Here is a 13,912-nt window from a genome sequence, read left to right as displayed (position 1 = left end):
GACTTTTCTTTTTCTTTTCTTTTTTGTTGATTATGGGGAGACGAAAAATCAGCTTTATAAATCCATTTGTATTTACAGCAAATGTCTATTGATTTCTAGTTTTTGTACTGACCATTGTTTCCAATTTATGATTTGATGAACTGTGAAAGAAAAAAAAATACCCCCCCCCCCCAAAAAAAAAAGTTGTGTGTTTGCTTTTTTGTATTACATTCCATAAAGCCAATCACACGTAAGCAGTTTCCCTGATCACAGTTTATTACAGAGGACTAACAATCTAATCACACTGTTGCAAGGTCAACACAACCTATAGATCAAGATTTTTTCAATTTAATTTGAACTTTAATCATTCAATCACTTGCTATCAATCTCCATAGAACCCATAACACAAATATTTTATACCATACAGTGCATACAAATCTGTACTATTTGTACTGGAATAGTATTACTGGTGCTGTTATTTACCAATATGCGTGCTGGTGAATTGTAAGAACATTGTTGGTAAATGTATATAGTATCATAAAGGAGAAACTGAAGACAATATAGATGAGTTATTACGATCCAGGATACAGCGCTATGGGCGTAAAGCACAGGACCAGAAATCCTCTAAAACAAGTAATATTGACGCCTACACAATTATGTCAATGTTGAAAGGGTTTGAGTTGAGATTTGATTCCAAGCAAGTTGACTAACAGGAGGTGAAGGTCTTCCAGTAGAAGTTCCGACAGCCAGTTTTCCGTTCTCGGTGGGAGAGGGGAATCTGGCGAACCACTTCGTTGTGAACGTCGAGATCATCGTCAATGCTTTCACGAGCCTGTTTCTCCTCAGGTGCCGCCGACTCAGAAAGTTGCTTCAGAAGGAGCAAACGAAAGAAATCCTGAAGCTGCAAAGAATGAAGATTCACAAGCTTTTCAAGGTCAAAAAGAAAAATAGATTCTAATTTGAACTTGCTTTAGTACAATATGCATGTCACTATTTAAGTAACAGTTTACAATTCATTGCGTCGCTGTCTGGCGGAAACCTGTCTCCACAAAACGCCACTTTTCAGGAAATAGAAAAAACATATATTTTAAACAATTAAATACCGCGTTGTTAAAGTTGATAATGTGGCTTTATACATGGTCAGACACTTGTATGTTGTTATCATATTATTAACGTGTTACCAAAACCAAGCTCAACTGCGAGGTTTTTATTCGGGTATTTTGTTCGTCATTAGAACATCCGTATCTGAGGCAGAATTATGCTTTCATCAAATTATACTATAAAGTTTGCTGTAACTCAGTTTTTAAGCGCATATATTAACATGCCTAAGACTTTTGCACAGTACTGTATTTATATATATGAAGAGTTCAGATGCAAAAGCCTCTAAATGCCATCTGAAATTTTCTTATAGAATGATCATTTTTATCAAGCTTGTATATTTAAGTTCAGTAATTTCACTTAAATGACAATTAATTGGTAATCTTCATTGCCATTTAAGTGAAATTATTTAATTTAAATATACGAGCTTGATAAAAATTATTATACTATAAGAAATTTTCAGATGGCATTTTGAGGCTTTTGCATCTGAACTCTTCATATAGATTGTTAACAAATGTATTGCTGATTGTTATTTTTTGTTAGGCAATGCATTGCCTATTGGGACCTTATTGTAAAGTTTTACCATTATTTTCTCTATATCCACACAGACATCGCCATCAAAACAAACAGTAGAAAAGCTTGTGTTCTACCTCATTCTCCTTGGGTTCCACTTCAGACCGTAACAGCTGGATCAGCATGTCTCCTCCAGGTGCCGAACTGACGCTGCACAGCAGCAAAGAGAGCGATAGAGTCGCCACGACCATCTGTAACGGGGAAAACATCTTACAGCACTGTTAAAACACTGCCTTTAGATGCCTTTAAGGGTGACAAGCTTATATAGGTACCAAAGGTGGGAACCTGGGGTTTATTAAAGAGAACTTATTGGTCGAAACATAACACACGAAGGATGATGAAGGTGGTCGTGTGGGTGTACAGGAGAAGGGGTAAAGGGTAAAGGGTGAAGAGACATTTTGTGCGAGGGAAGGGACTCTTCCAGACCCAGTAGGAAAGATGTTTGATAAGGTCACACCAAGGTGTTACCTGTGCATCAGAAGCCGTATCAGTTCTGTTATTTGCAATAATATAACATGTAAAAATGTATCATCTACATAAATATCCTCATGTTTGACAGGGGAAAGTGTTAATAACTTCAGTGGCAAGGCACTAATGAACTAGTAAGGTCTTAATTATAGCCGGGTGATGACACTATCGTGGACCGGTAAGGCGTGTGGTGTCACTTGTGATTTGGAGAACCGTGCATTTCTCTGTCTTATTCTCACTATGAGGTCCTCGTTAGACAAAGGAATTAATGATGCGAAGTGACTCAAATGTTAATTGGTCTGCTTAGCCATTACGCCACACCATCATCATCTCCGGTGATAGAGGTGACTGCTTTACAGTACATATATGTATAGATATAGATCCTGTCCATCGGATCAAATCTGATACTCATGTGTGGCTGATATTGGACAGTTGTGCACCTCTAAATCTCCCCCTCACTGAACCCACATGAACCAGGACTTCGAGATCTCAGAGGGCAATTACTCAGACTTGGCCGTCTCAATGGGTGGCCATTAACATTTACAAGGGAGAGGTGAGCATGTCAGTGCTATGGGTAACATGCTGGGCACCTAAATGAGGCCAGCTCATCCTTGGATTAATATGAGGGAAAGAAGTAAGCGTTATCTTTAGAGTTAGAATTGATTACTTTTTTGTGACAGATGACAAAATGTCTCAGAGTGACAAGACCCATCTTGTGTAGTTTAGATGAGTGGAAATTAGTTCGCTTTAAATTGGTCCCTATAAGATGATCAGAGTGGCACACAATCAGGTGTCTTAAGGGGATTAAGGGGTATGGAGTGTAGACTGATGTGGGAAAAATAATTTAAAAGCATTTAGCATAAGGCTGCAACGTTACAAAATAATTTCTGAATCCACTGTATATATAAAATGCTTATTTTTAATAATCAGATCTGTTAATAATTTCACAATGGCAGGTTCACAATGGTTTGATATCATTTGAATAGGCTATAAATACATTGCACTTTCATAGACAGAATTAGGTTATTCTTTCCAACAGCAAAAACGTTTTTGAAAAGAGGGCAGTGACTGTAGACTTTGAAAGTGATGTAAAACTTGATTTATCATGTGTATCTAATATACACTCTATTTTTACACACTTTTTTTCACAGTCTATGGGTCACACTGGTTCTGTCATCATCACATTCGTTAAAGACACCACAGACACAGGGGCGTGTCTAGAGGGGGCACAGTTGAGAATGAAAAGAGGACAGAGTCTTTTTTAATAATTTTTTTTTATTAGAACAAAACTGTGTGGTTCAATAAATGCAGTGAATTTTATTTTGAAGGGATTGAAAAGTAGTGACGTTATCCGTTTGCGCATGCGCCTGTCACAAAGCAGGAAGTAACTTCCAAACTGTCAACAGTCCAACGCAGTACCAGTCACGACCGCTTGATTCTGTCCTCATATTTATGTTATTTCAAATTTAAACGTATTTCTGTCAGTGATGTCTCGAAAGTCTAAAACTGAAGAATATTATCGCTTCTTCACTGTGACAGATCCACGGACACACGAGAAAGGACACACGGAATATAAAGTAACAGCAAGGGTTAGTAGCACTAAAATTCTGCATGATCATATTTACATCTTATCACAGAGAGGAATAATAGATACGGCATAGTTTCGACCTGAGTTTTGTGTTTTGAATTGATTACATGTATCCTAGATATTTATGCTTTACACTTTGATAAACTGTGCTTCATAAATACAATATACATACTGATCCTCATAGAGAGGGTTAATAATAAATACAAACTTAGGTTTGTGTATCTTGGTTTGCTGTGAAACTCGTGATTTAAAGAATCTGGAACAAGATCACGTGACTCCAGTGTCTCATGCACAAATCTCATCCCCTTCCTCATTCATGCTTCAAATAATAAGCCCTTTCAAATCCTCTCCCTTTGGTGTCATGTGGTTTAACTTGTCCGTCTCTTTCTCCACAGTTTGTATCAAAGACACAGCCGGAGAATGTTAAAGAGGTATGATCATCCCTGACCATGTATGTTTGCATACACACATGTTTGGAGCTGCATTGGACTCATTGTTGGTTTGATTGGCAGGTTGTGGTGTGGAAGAGGTACTCAGAGTTGAAGAAATTACACGGAGAGCTGGCGTACACTCACAGGAACCTGTTCCGGCGGCTAGAAGAGTTTCCCCCTTTCCCACGAGCGCAGGTTTTTGGTAAGGTCAACGGAATTGCAATTTTGTCACTTTATTTCCCACCACCACCTGGATTTGAAGAATTTCATTTTTATCACTTGATGCTTATAGTCGGCTTAACTTCCCTCACCGCTCTCTCTGTATCTCTCGCTCTCACAGGGCGTTTTGATGAGGCTGTGATTGAAGAGCGGAGGAAAGCAACCGAGGACATGCTGCTCTTCTCTACAAACATTCCTGCCCTGTACAACAGCCCTCAGCTCAAAGATTTCTTTAGGGTAAGACATATAGATAGATATATTAGACATATGGCATATGCTTATCAATGCAATGTCATTGCCATAGAAGCCAATGCGTATATTCTGGAAAATGAAAAAGCGCCACGGGACACACACAATGGATCTGAACAGTGTGGACATTCACTCATTTAGATCAGATTCCAATCGGGTTCACATACAGTCAGATTTGGACTGACAGTGTGAACGTAGGCCACACTTGTAGTTCGGTTTACTTAGCGTTCACATTGGCATTTTAACACCAAACCTAAAGGAATAGGGATATGTTCACAACCTGTCTGGTTGGCTTTTATTACGTTTATTTCACAACAGAAGTTACCGAACATCCAAAACAATGCTGTGTGCTGGGGATAAATGCGCTCGTTGTATGTGAGTAGCTACATATGATGGTATTTTGACCAGCTGAGAACTCGTGAAGAGCTTATTAATTGGGAAAAGGAGTCAAAACAGAGACAGGAATCCCTCCGTCACACACACACACAAACACACACAGATCTGCTGTGAGGAGACGCGGTTCTGAATGATGCCTGTACCGAATTGTGATGCGCAACATCGCAACTATGATGAGAAAAAACAGGTGTGCTTAAGCATTCTGTCCATTTGAGGGTCGCGTCTGGTGCCATCATGTCCTGTTTTTGGTGCGTTAACATGTCTTTGGTCCGTGTTGCGTTCATATTTCAGTCGAACCGCACCAGAGTTGGTTTGAAAGTGGACTGAGACTCATCTTTTCTGCTTGTTTTGTGGCACCAGGGTTCGGATGGCAGCGTTCATTTAAATCGAACCAAACATGCCAAGTGTGAACACACCCTAAGAGACTTCATCCATTTTTTAAGGGTAATGTGTATTAGCCTGGTTAAAACCAGACCATTCTCAGTAGTAACTGAGTTATGGTCTGGCAAAGCTTCATTAATAACTCATTTCCAAAGGAGCGTCACCAACGGATGTGCCTCTGGGCACAATTGGATAGACCTAAAACCAATCAGAGCGATCGTCATCGTGTAAAGCCATATGCTGCGTCCCTAAGTTACACTACTCCATAAAACTATGTACTCTTTTTGTGGAGAAAAGGTATTTACTTTTGAATGTATAGCAAAAAAGTAGGCAAGCTTTTGGACATACTACTTCGTCACCTTTATCGGACAGATCTGTCGCGTGCATCCTGTCAAGTAAACTGCCCTGTCAATCATCTTGTCACAGTTAAAATCCTCGATTAAATCTAATTTCATTTCCTACCGTTTCGGAGAGAAATGTAGTAGCACGTTCATCTGCCAGTGGGTCTTTCATGGAGACTGTCCTCATGTGTTTGCAATTTTAATATAATAATGCATTTAAAAGTTGCTGTGCTTCACCAACGAACGTCGCTCAAAATGCCTCTGGGCGCAATTGGATAGACCTAAAACCAATCAGAGCGATCGTCATCGTGTTTTAGTAGTCTTTGCCAGACTACTAAATTTGCCGGAAGTTGTCTGGGTTTTCCCAGGCTAAATGTGTATACATATAGTTCATCAATTACTGCCATCAATTACTCATCCTCGGGTGTTGTTTAGGTGGAACATAAAATAAATATTGCTCTTATCAGAGTTCATAATGGGCACTGACATGGTCAAACAAAAATAATAAAAAGGATCATAAAAGTTGTGCTGTATTTGTCTGATTGTGTCTTGTGAAGGGTCATTTTGTGGTAATCCGCTCTGTCATTTTTTCCTCTGTCAGGGAGGAGAAGTGAGGAGGCCACTGGAGACAGCTGCCATTTCCACATGTCTTCCTCCTCCTCTTATTCCCCTGCCGGAGAGGAACGCTGAGCTGTCGGCTGAAGAGGAGACGGGGAGAGATGCTCCTATCCCGGCCCAGGAGCTGGAGTCCAACCCAGGACTGACAGATCTAGCCCAGCCAGAGGTGGCAGTCGAGGCCTTTTCCGTCGACAGGGAAAGCAGCCCCACACCAGAAACACAAGCAGAAACGCAAATACAGGAACTGACAGATAAAGAGAGCGACACTGACATCACAACACATCAGAATAACGGCACAGACCAATGCGCTGCTGCTACAGACGCTACAACACGTTAGTTTGTTATCCACGTCTTTTATCCTGTTTCTATTTGATTTCAATCATGGCTAATTGCTCTATTCCTGCTCTTCATCTTCCAGATGCCTCACTTGAAATTCCAGGTTCTCCAGTCGACCAATTAGAGGAGTTTGATTCGCTGTTTGATTCTGGATTGGAGGAACATTTAGAAAAGGCTCCGCCTCCGCTTTCAGATACAGACCTCGCTATTTTTGACCCATGTGCCAAAGAAGGTAGGGAAGTCTGCACAGGTTGACTTAATTTTCTTTTAAATGCAAATCTCACTCTTAACCACCTTATTCAATGCCTCAGATCAACTATACGGATCACCCAGCCATGCTCAACTCCTGTCTGTTCCTCTAACGGGTCCAAACGGGACTGAGTCTGGCGGAGATGAGAGCTACGAGCACCAGGCCAATGAAGAGCTGAATGCCGCCCAGGAACGAGAGAGAGAGGGTGATTACAGTGGAGCAGTGAAACGATACAGGATGGCTGTCGATATATTTATGAAAGGAGTGCAAGGTAAGACAAGGAGGCTGTTTGTGATGGCATACTAACATATATAAATACTTTTCTGCAGTGTATAGGATATATACTGTCCAAATTTTCTGCATGCACAGAATCCCCCAAAAACGAAATACTACCTTTGTTAATATGTGCTGTATTCAACGAAGCACACTGTTGGGAATATAGTATCCCACAATGCATGTGCTTGATGTGACCTTCCATTTCCAGTGTGACTAATTCACTTGAAGTTATAACAAGTGTGCACAAAATTGAGTTTAAAATGCAAAATAGATGCACTACTTTTTTTAAAGTCTCAGTAATATTGTGAAAAATTATTACTATTTATTTTAAATGTAATTTATTACTATATTGGCAAAGCTGAATTTTCAGCATCATTACTTCAGTCTTCAGTGTCACATGATCCTTCAGAAATCACTCTAATATGATGATTTGCAGCTCAAGAAACTTATTATCAATGTTGAAAACAGCTGTGCTACTGTTATAATTTTTTTTAATGAATATAAAGTTCATAAGAACAGAATTTTTTTGAAATATAAATATTTTGTAACCAGTGTTGGGGAAAGTTACTTTTAAAAGTAATGCATTACAATATTGCGTCACTCCTTAAAAAAGTAGCTAATTGCATTACTTAGTTACTTTTTATGAAAAAGAATGCGTTGCATAACTTGCATTACTTGATGTTACTTCTTCTCATATGGGCTGGACTTGTTTGTCATTTTGAGGAATACTGAATTTGTTTTTGTGCAAGTGAGATGAGTAATGCATGCTCACATTTAGTCTGGAACTACAATACCCATCATGCTCACACACACACACAAAGCCTCTGCACTTACAATTTCTCTCAACATGTGGACAGAAGAGCTGTCAGTCAATAAATGGAAAAAATAAAGTACTTGTTTTAAAAAGTAACTCAGATATTTTTTTCTTGTAAATCTAAAAGTAATGCATTACTTTACAAGTTGAAAAAATGAATTTGATTACATAACTTGCGTTACTTGTAATGTGTTTCCCCCAACACTGTTTGTAACATTTTAGGGTGTGTTCACACTTGGCATGTTTAGTTCAATTAAAACGAACCCTAGTGCGATTTCTCTGTTAGTGCGGTTCATTTGAATAAGTGTGAACGCTGCCGTCTGAACCCTGGTGCCACCAAACAAGCGGGCCGAGACCCCTGAAAGATGAGTCTCAAACCAACTCTGGTGCGGTTCGACTGAAATATGAACGCAACACGAACCAAAGACATTTAAACGCACCAAAAACAGGACATGATGTCACCAGACGCGACCCTCAAATGGACAGAATGCTCAAGCACAGCTGTTTTTTCTCATCATAGTCGAGATGTTGCGCATCACAGTTCGGTACAGGCATCAGAACCGCGTCTCTACCTAAGGGGGGGGTCCCTACCAAACGAACAAAGCGAACCGAACTACGAGTGTGAACACCCCCTTAAAGCTCTTTACTGTCACTCTTGATCCATTTAATATATCCTCGCTGAATAAAGGTATTAATTTCTTTTAAAAAAAAGAAGCAATGTTTTTATAAATTGCATTGCTGTTTTAATAAACATTGTAGTTTTTTTTTATTATCTAAATAAAAATAAAATTGAAAAACTGTCCCCATATACAGGTTACAGACCCTAAATCATACAAATGGCAATTTGCTGTGGTCAGAATGACCCTGGCGTGATTAAATAATTTGAGAGGAAAGAGCAGAGTAGCTCTCAACACAAGGACATTGCGTGCAATGTTTTTTTCCTCGAAGCATTACATTAGCTCTATTTGGATGCAATGTAAAATATTTAAATGATAGGGGGAAACTAAACCTCACTACATCCCTTTGTTCTACCCTTTTCTCTTCTCTCTCTATTACTCATTCTCTCCCGCTAGGAGATGTAGATTTGAAGAGGAGAGAAGCAGTGAAGAGGAAGATTGCTGAAGTCCTAGAGCTTGCGGAGAGACTTCTATCTATACAGACTCCCACTCACGACCACAATACATAGAGAAACAATTTAAACACACACACACATACACACTAACTCAAGCTTCATCAAACCTGGGATACCCAAGCACTCTCCCACATATGTACCCTCATGAACCGAGTTTTGACTAACACGCGCACACGTTGAAACAATTCCACCATGGTTTCACTTAAGTGCAACTCGCCGACCACCCACACGGCCAACACACACACACACACACACACACTTGACTCCCACACCAAATAGTTACACTTGTAGCACCATCCAAACGGATGTGTCCAATGGATGCACTACACTCTCTGCATTGTAAGACCAAGCGATTTTTACTTGATTTGACACTATTTTAACGTAATCATCTAATACTCTCTGATCCTAAGGAACTGGAAACGTCTTTAGAGGCCATTCAATTTTCTTTAATTCAACTTTTGTGTAAATGAAGCTGTTATGTAAACGACTGTTGTCTAAATGAAGACTTTGCCTTTTCAATGGAATCTGCCTGTTTTGTAGATTATAAGTCATTTAAAATATAATATAATTATAAAAAAAGCATTCTCAACCCATTTTACATTTGTAATGTGATATTTCAGGGTGGAACAGGATATTCAGTGTGTTCAAAAGTCTTCGTTAAAGTGTTATAAGCCATGAACCAAGCCAATCAGCTACGAGGTGAATCACAACACTACAAAACTTTGATTTGAAGCGAAAAAGTATTAGAAAACTGGACAAATATACAGTTACAAGACTGTGTAGTTAACGGCTTATATATGAAGAGTTCAGATGCAAAAGCCTTTAAGTGCCATCTGAAATTTTCTTCTAGAATGATCATTTTTATTAAGCTCATATATTTAAGTTCAGTAATTTCACTTAAATGTCTGAAGGCTACGCTACCTATTTATTGGCATTTAAGTGAAATTACTGAACTTAAATATACGAGCTTGATAAAAATGATCATTCTAGAAGAAAATTTCATATATATATATATATATATATATATATATAAATATAAATACATAAAATATGTGGTCAGCAGTGCTTCATTGGAGTGGGCGGAGCTAAAGAGATCTTTTGGCTCTGATTGGTGGAATTTTCCGTGCAGCATCCTGGGCAATGTAGTTTTTCCACCACAAATTCTGCTGTTATACACAATTATTTTAAAACTAAGCTAAAATGATGTGGGCTGACGGCTCCATAAGAAGCAAATACTATCGATTTACAACCTCGTAGCTCACAGTAGGTCTTTCTTTAAAGGGTAAGTTATTGTTAATATGACTGACTGATTGATGTATTGACTCATTATTAAAATGTTGATTTTGAACAAAAAAAAGTTACGTAGTGCACCTTTCATATGGTTAATTTTCATCTCATGTTAATTTAAAAGAGTCCCCCTGTGGTGAAAATCAAGCTTTTAATGTTGTTTATATGTCTATGTGGTGTTTTTAATGCGCTGTAAGACAAACCATGTGCAAATTCATAAGTCAACACCATTGCTGAGTATTTTCTCCTTAAAACGGCAGTGAATCTCTGAGCTGGTGTGAGTGAGTGGAGGCGGGGCTAATTTGCATATTCATAGAACTGCGTATAGCCTACTATATGAAGCAAGGGTGTAGAGTTACATTCAAGCTATTTTAAGACATGAAGAGCTTTTTTTCAAGGAAAATATGTAATTTTGTTGGGATACAATTATTGGGATACAAAAGGGATACAATTATTGAGTACAGGGGGACTTTAATAGGTTTGAGCGCAGTTTTTTTAATACACCACCAGGTGTCGCTGTTTTTCCTAAACTAGATCAAGACATCAGCGCAGATAAAACCACATCTCTAGGGCCATCGTGAGTAGCTCTCACTTTGGCTCTCTTTCTGGAGTGGGGTAAAGGGAAGGAACATAAAGGACAAAAAGGATTACATAGCTGAAAGAACTGAGGGATGAGCAGAGGATGAGCGTGGATCATCTCTATTGTCAGTGGATGGAAAATATCCCTCTCTTTCCCCTCCTACTGTTGTTTTCTCGCTCTCCCGTCGAGCTTGTGTATTTGCTGTTTTGGCTTCCTGGAGAGAATGTGGAATGGAGAGAGGTTACCGCACCTGTGTGTGTGTGTGTGTGTGTGTGTGTGTGTGTGTGTGTGTGTGTGTGCGCGCGCGCGCGATGAAGAGAGTGACAAAAAGGAAAACGGGGGGAGATGGAGTGTGTTTGGGCATTAGCATGCTGAGAGTGTCAGCTCTCGATGTCCCTCTCTCCCCCTCTCCATCCCTCATTCTATCTCTCACTCACCAATCCCTCTCTCCTCAGTGTCCATGGCAATTATACCATCAAAACACTCCAGCCAAAGAGGATAATTGCAACCTGAGTACTGCGGAGAGACTGAGAGGGAGAGTGAGTGAAAGTGTGTGTGAGCGAGCGCGTTTTCTCGCGTCTGTGGTAGCTTATCTGTGTGCGGTTGAGGGCGAGTCGGTGCATTATATTGTATTCCTGAGGTTCTCCACCGCATTGTGAGAGTCATTTCGGTCAGAGATCAAAGAATATGTTTGCGGTGCTGAGAGAGGACAAGGACAATCCATTGAAGACACATGCACACACTCACGGCTTTAATAACGTGCATTACCGCAGTCAGTTTCCTGAAACTCAAGGTCAGAGGCAGAAACTCAAAACAGAGCTTCAGTAAAGAGGAGTTTTAGCTGAAAGCTGGTGAAACAGTGGCCATGGCTCAGCTGGATCCACTATCTAGTGGTGTGTCGGTTAAATTTAGTGCTAAAATTATATCTATAAATGCCGATAGCTGATAAAATGCGGATTTTTACAGAATTCTCCATAAAATTCACAGGCCCAAAACAATATTTTGTATGGGTGGGGCCTGACAAAGTCCCTTCACATATATACACTACCTTCCAAAAGTTTAGGTTCAGTAAGTAACTCAATCAATACTTTTATACAACAAGGATGCTTTAGATATGGTTTATAAAATATTTCTAGGCTATTTCAAATATACACTGTTATTTTGAACTGTGACTCTAAAGACTGGAGTAATGATGCTGAACATTCAGCTTTGCATCACAGGAATAAATTACATTTTGAAATCTATTCAAATTGAAAATATATAATTAAAGGTGGTATAGGCAATTTTAGAGAGGCTAGGAATAGCAGGCCAGTTTTGAAAGCATGAGATCCCACCCTCCCTTCAGAGCGTCTCTAAAGCCACGCCTCCTTCAAAACACATGAACGCACACAGCAGAGAGCTAACAAAGGCGTCACGAGAGATGGCGTTAAACTACCTCATGTATCAAAGCACAAAACATTATTGAACATAAACAACGTTTCGGGTGCGTTTCCCGAAAGCATCGTTTGCTAATTATGGTTGCATGTTCCCTTGAACTCTAACGGCAGAACTTGCGACCGTCGTTGGCTTTGGGAAACGCACCCCTGTACGACTGCTGCAGATTCATTTCGGTGTTGAAACGCATAAATTCGAGTCACAAACCGCTCTGAGTATAACGTCACGGGTTTCCATCTCTTCCAAATTATGGTAGTTATGGCGTGAACGCAGCATTCGGACACAATGCAATGACTGGACGAACATTTTATGGTCTTACACCTTCCACAGACTAGATACATATAAATACATTTAGACCACTTAACTTAGTGATTGCTATCATGTGAAGAGACTTTCAACCAGCATAACAACAAATCGCCTACCCTGCCTTTAACAAACTGAACATTATTGTAAAGGTCACTGACGATCTTTTTGAAAACACATAATGTCAAGTCAAGTCAAGTCAAGTTTATTTGTATAGCGCTTTTCACAATACAGATTGCATCAAAGCAGCTTCACAGTATTAAATTAAAATAATACAACAAAGTTTGTTTCAAGAGGAATTTATTGATTGATAAAATTAAATTAAATATCCCCAAAATATCCCCAACTGAGCAAGCCAAAGGCAACAGTGGCAAGGAACCGAAAAACTCCATCAAGTGACCTAATGGTGTCCTAAAACTCCATCAGGTGCCTTAATGGAGAAAAAAAACCTTGGGAGAACCCAGGCTCAGTCGGGGGCCAGTTCTCCTCTGGCATTTATGAGCTAGAGGACGGATTGTAGTTTGAACTGTAGGATTATATGAATGCCTGGCTGAAGAGATGCGACTTTAATCTAGTTTTAAACTGGGAGAGCGAGTCTGAGCAACGAACAGTATCAGGAAGACTATTCCAGAGTTTTGGAGCCAAATGTGAAAATGCTCTCCCTCCTTTGGTGGTTCTGGATATCCTAGGTATGACCAAAAGCCTTGAATTTAGTGATCTCAAAGAGCGCGATGGATTATAGGGCGATAGAAGATCCGTTAAATAGACTGGAGCTAAGCCGTTTAGGGCTTTATAAGTCAGTAGCAATACCTTGTAATTAATACGGAACTTTATAGGTAACCAATGCAGTGATGATAAAATCGGTGTTATATGATCATATTTTCTTGATCTCGTAAGAACTCTAGCGGCGGAATTTTGGACTAACTGTAGCTTGTTTATTGAGGATGCAGGACAACCAGCTAATAAAGCATTACAGTAATCCAGTCTCGAGGTCATGAATGCATGAACTAACTTTTCTGCATCAGAAACTGATAGCATATTACGTAGCTTAGCAATGTTTCTAAGGTGGAAAAAGGCTGTTTTTGTAACATAAGAAATATGATTTTCAAAAGACAGGTTGCAATCGAGTATAACACCCAGGTCTTTTACTGTAGAGGAT

The 13,912-nt window shown here is 39.5% G+C and overlaps 2 protein-coding genes across 2 annotated transcripts; one reads left to right on the top strand and one right to left on the bottom strand.

Moving 5' to 3' along the window:
* Positions 1–88: 88 nt before the first annotated feature.
* Positions 89–3,284, bottom strand: sst5 (somatostatin 5). The gene is made up of 2 exons (XM_082158665.1): positions 1,728–3,284; positions 89–880 (listed from the first exon to the last, which is right to left on the bottom strand). Exons 1-2 carry the CDS (start codon positions 1,857–1,859, stop codon positions 686–688), a joined length of 327 nt encoding a protein of 108 aa, XP_082014791.1. The 5' UTR covers positions 1,860–3,284; the 3' UTR covers positions 89–685.
* Positions 3,285–3,501: 217 nt separating this feature from the next.
* snx15 (sorting nexin 15) lies at positions 3,502–10,506 on the top strand. Its single transcript, XM_082160808.1, has 8 exons — positions 3,502–3,707; positions 4,102–4,137; positions 4,219–4,339; positions 4,478–4,593; positions 6,325–6,673; positions 6,760–6,909; positions 6,989–7,198; positions 9,091–10,506. Exons 1-8 carry the CDS (start codon positions 3,606–3,608, stop codon positions 9,201–9,203), a joined length of 1,197 nt encoding a protein of 398 aa, XP_082016934.1. The 5' UTR covers positions 3,502–3,605; the 3' UTR covers positions 9,204–10,506.
* The last annotated feature ends 3,406 nt before the right edge of the window (positions 10,507–13,912 follow it).

The sequence above is a fragment of the Leuciscus leuciscus genome (genome assembly GCF_965113295.1).
Source record: "Leuciscus leuciscus genome assembly, chromosome: 2".
Lineage (NCBI taxonomy): Eukaryota > Metazoa > Chordata > Actinopteri > Cypriniformes > Leuciscidae > Leuciscus > Leuciscus leuciscus.
This window is presented reverse-complemented; position numbering and strand designations above follow the sequence as displayed.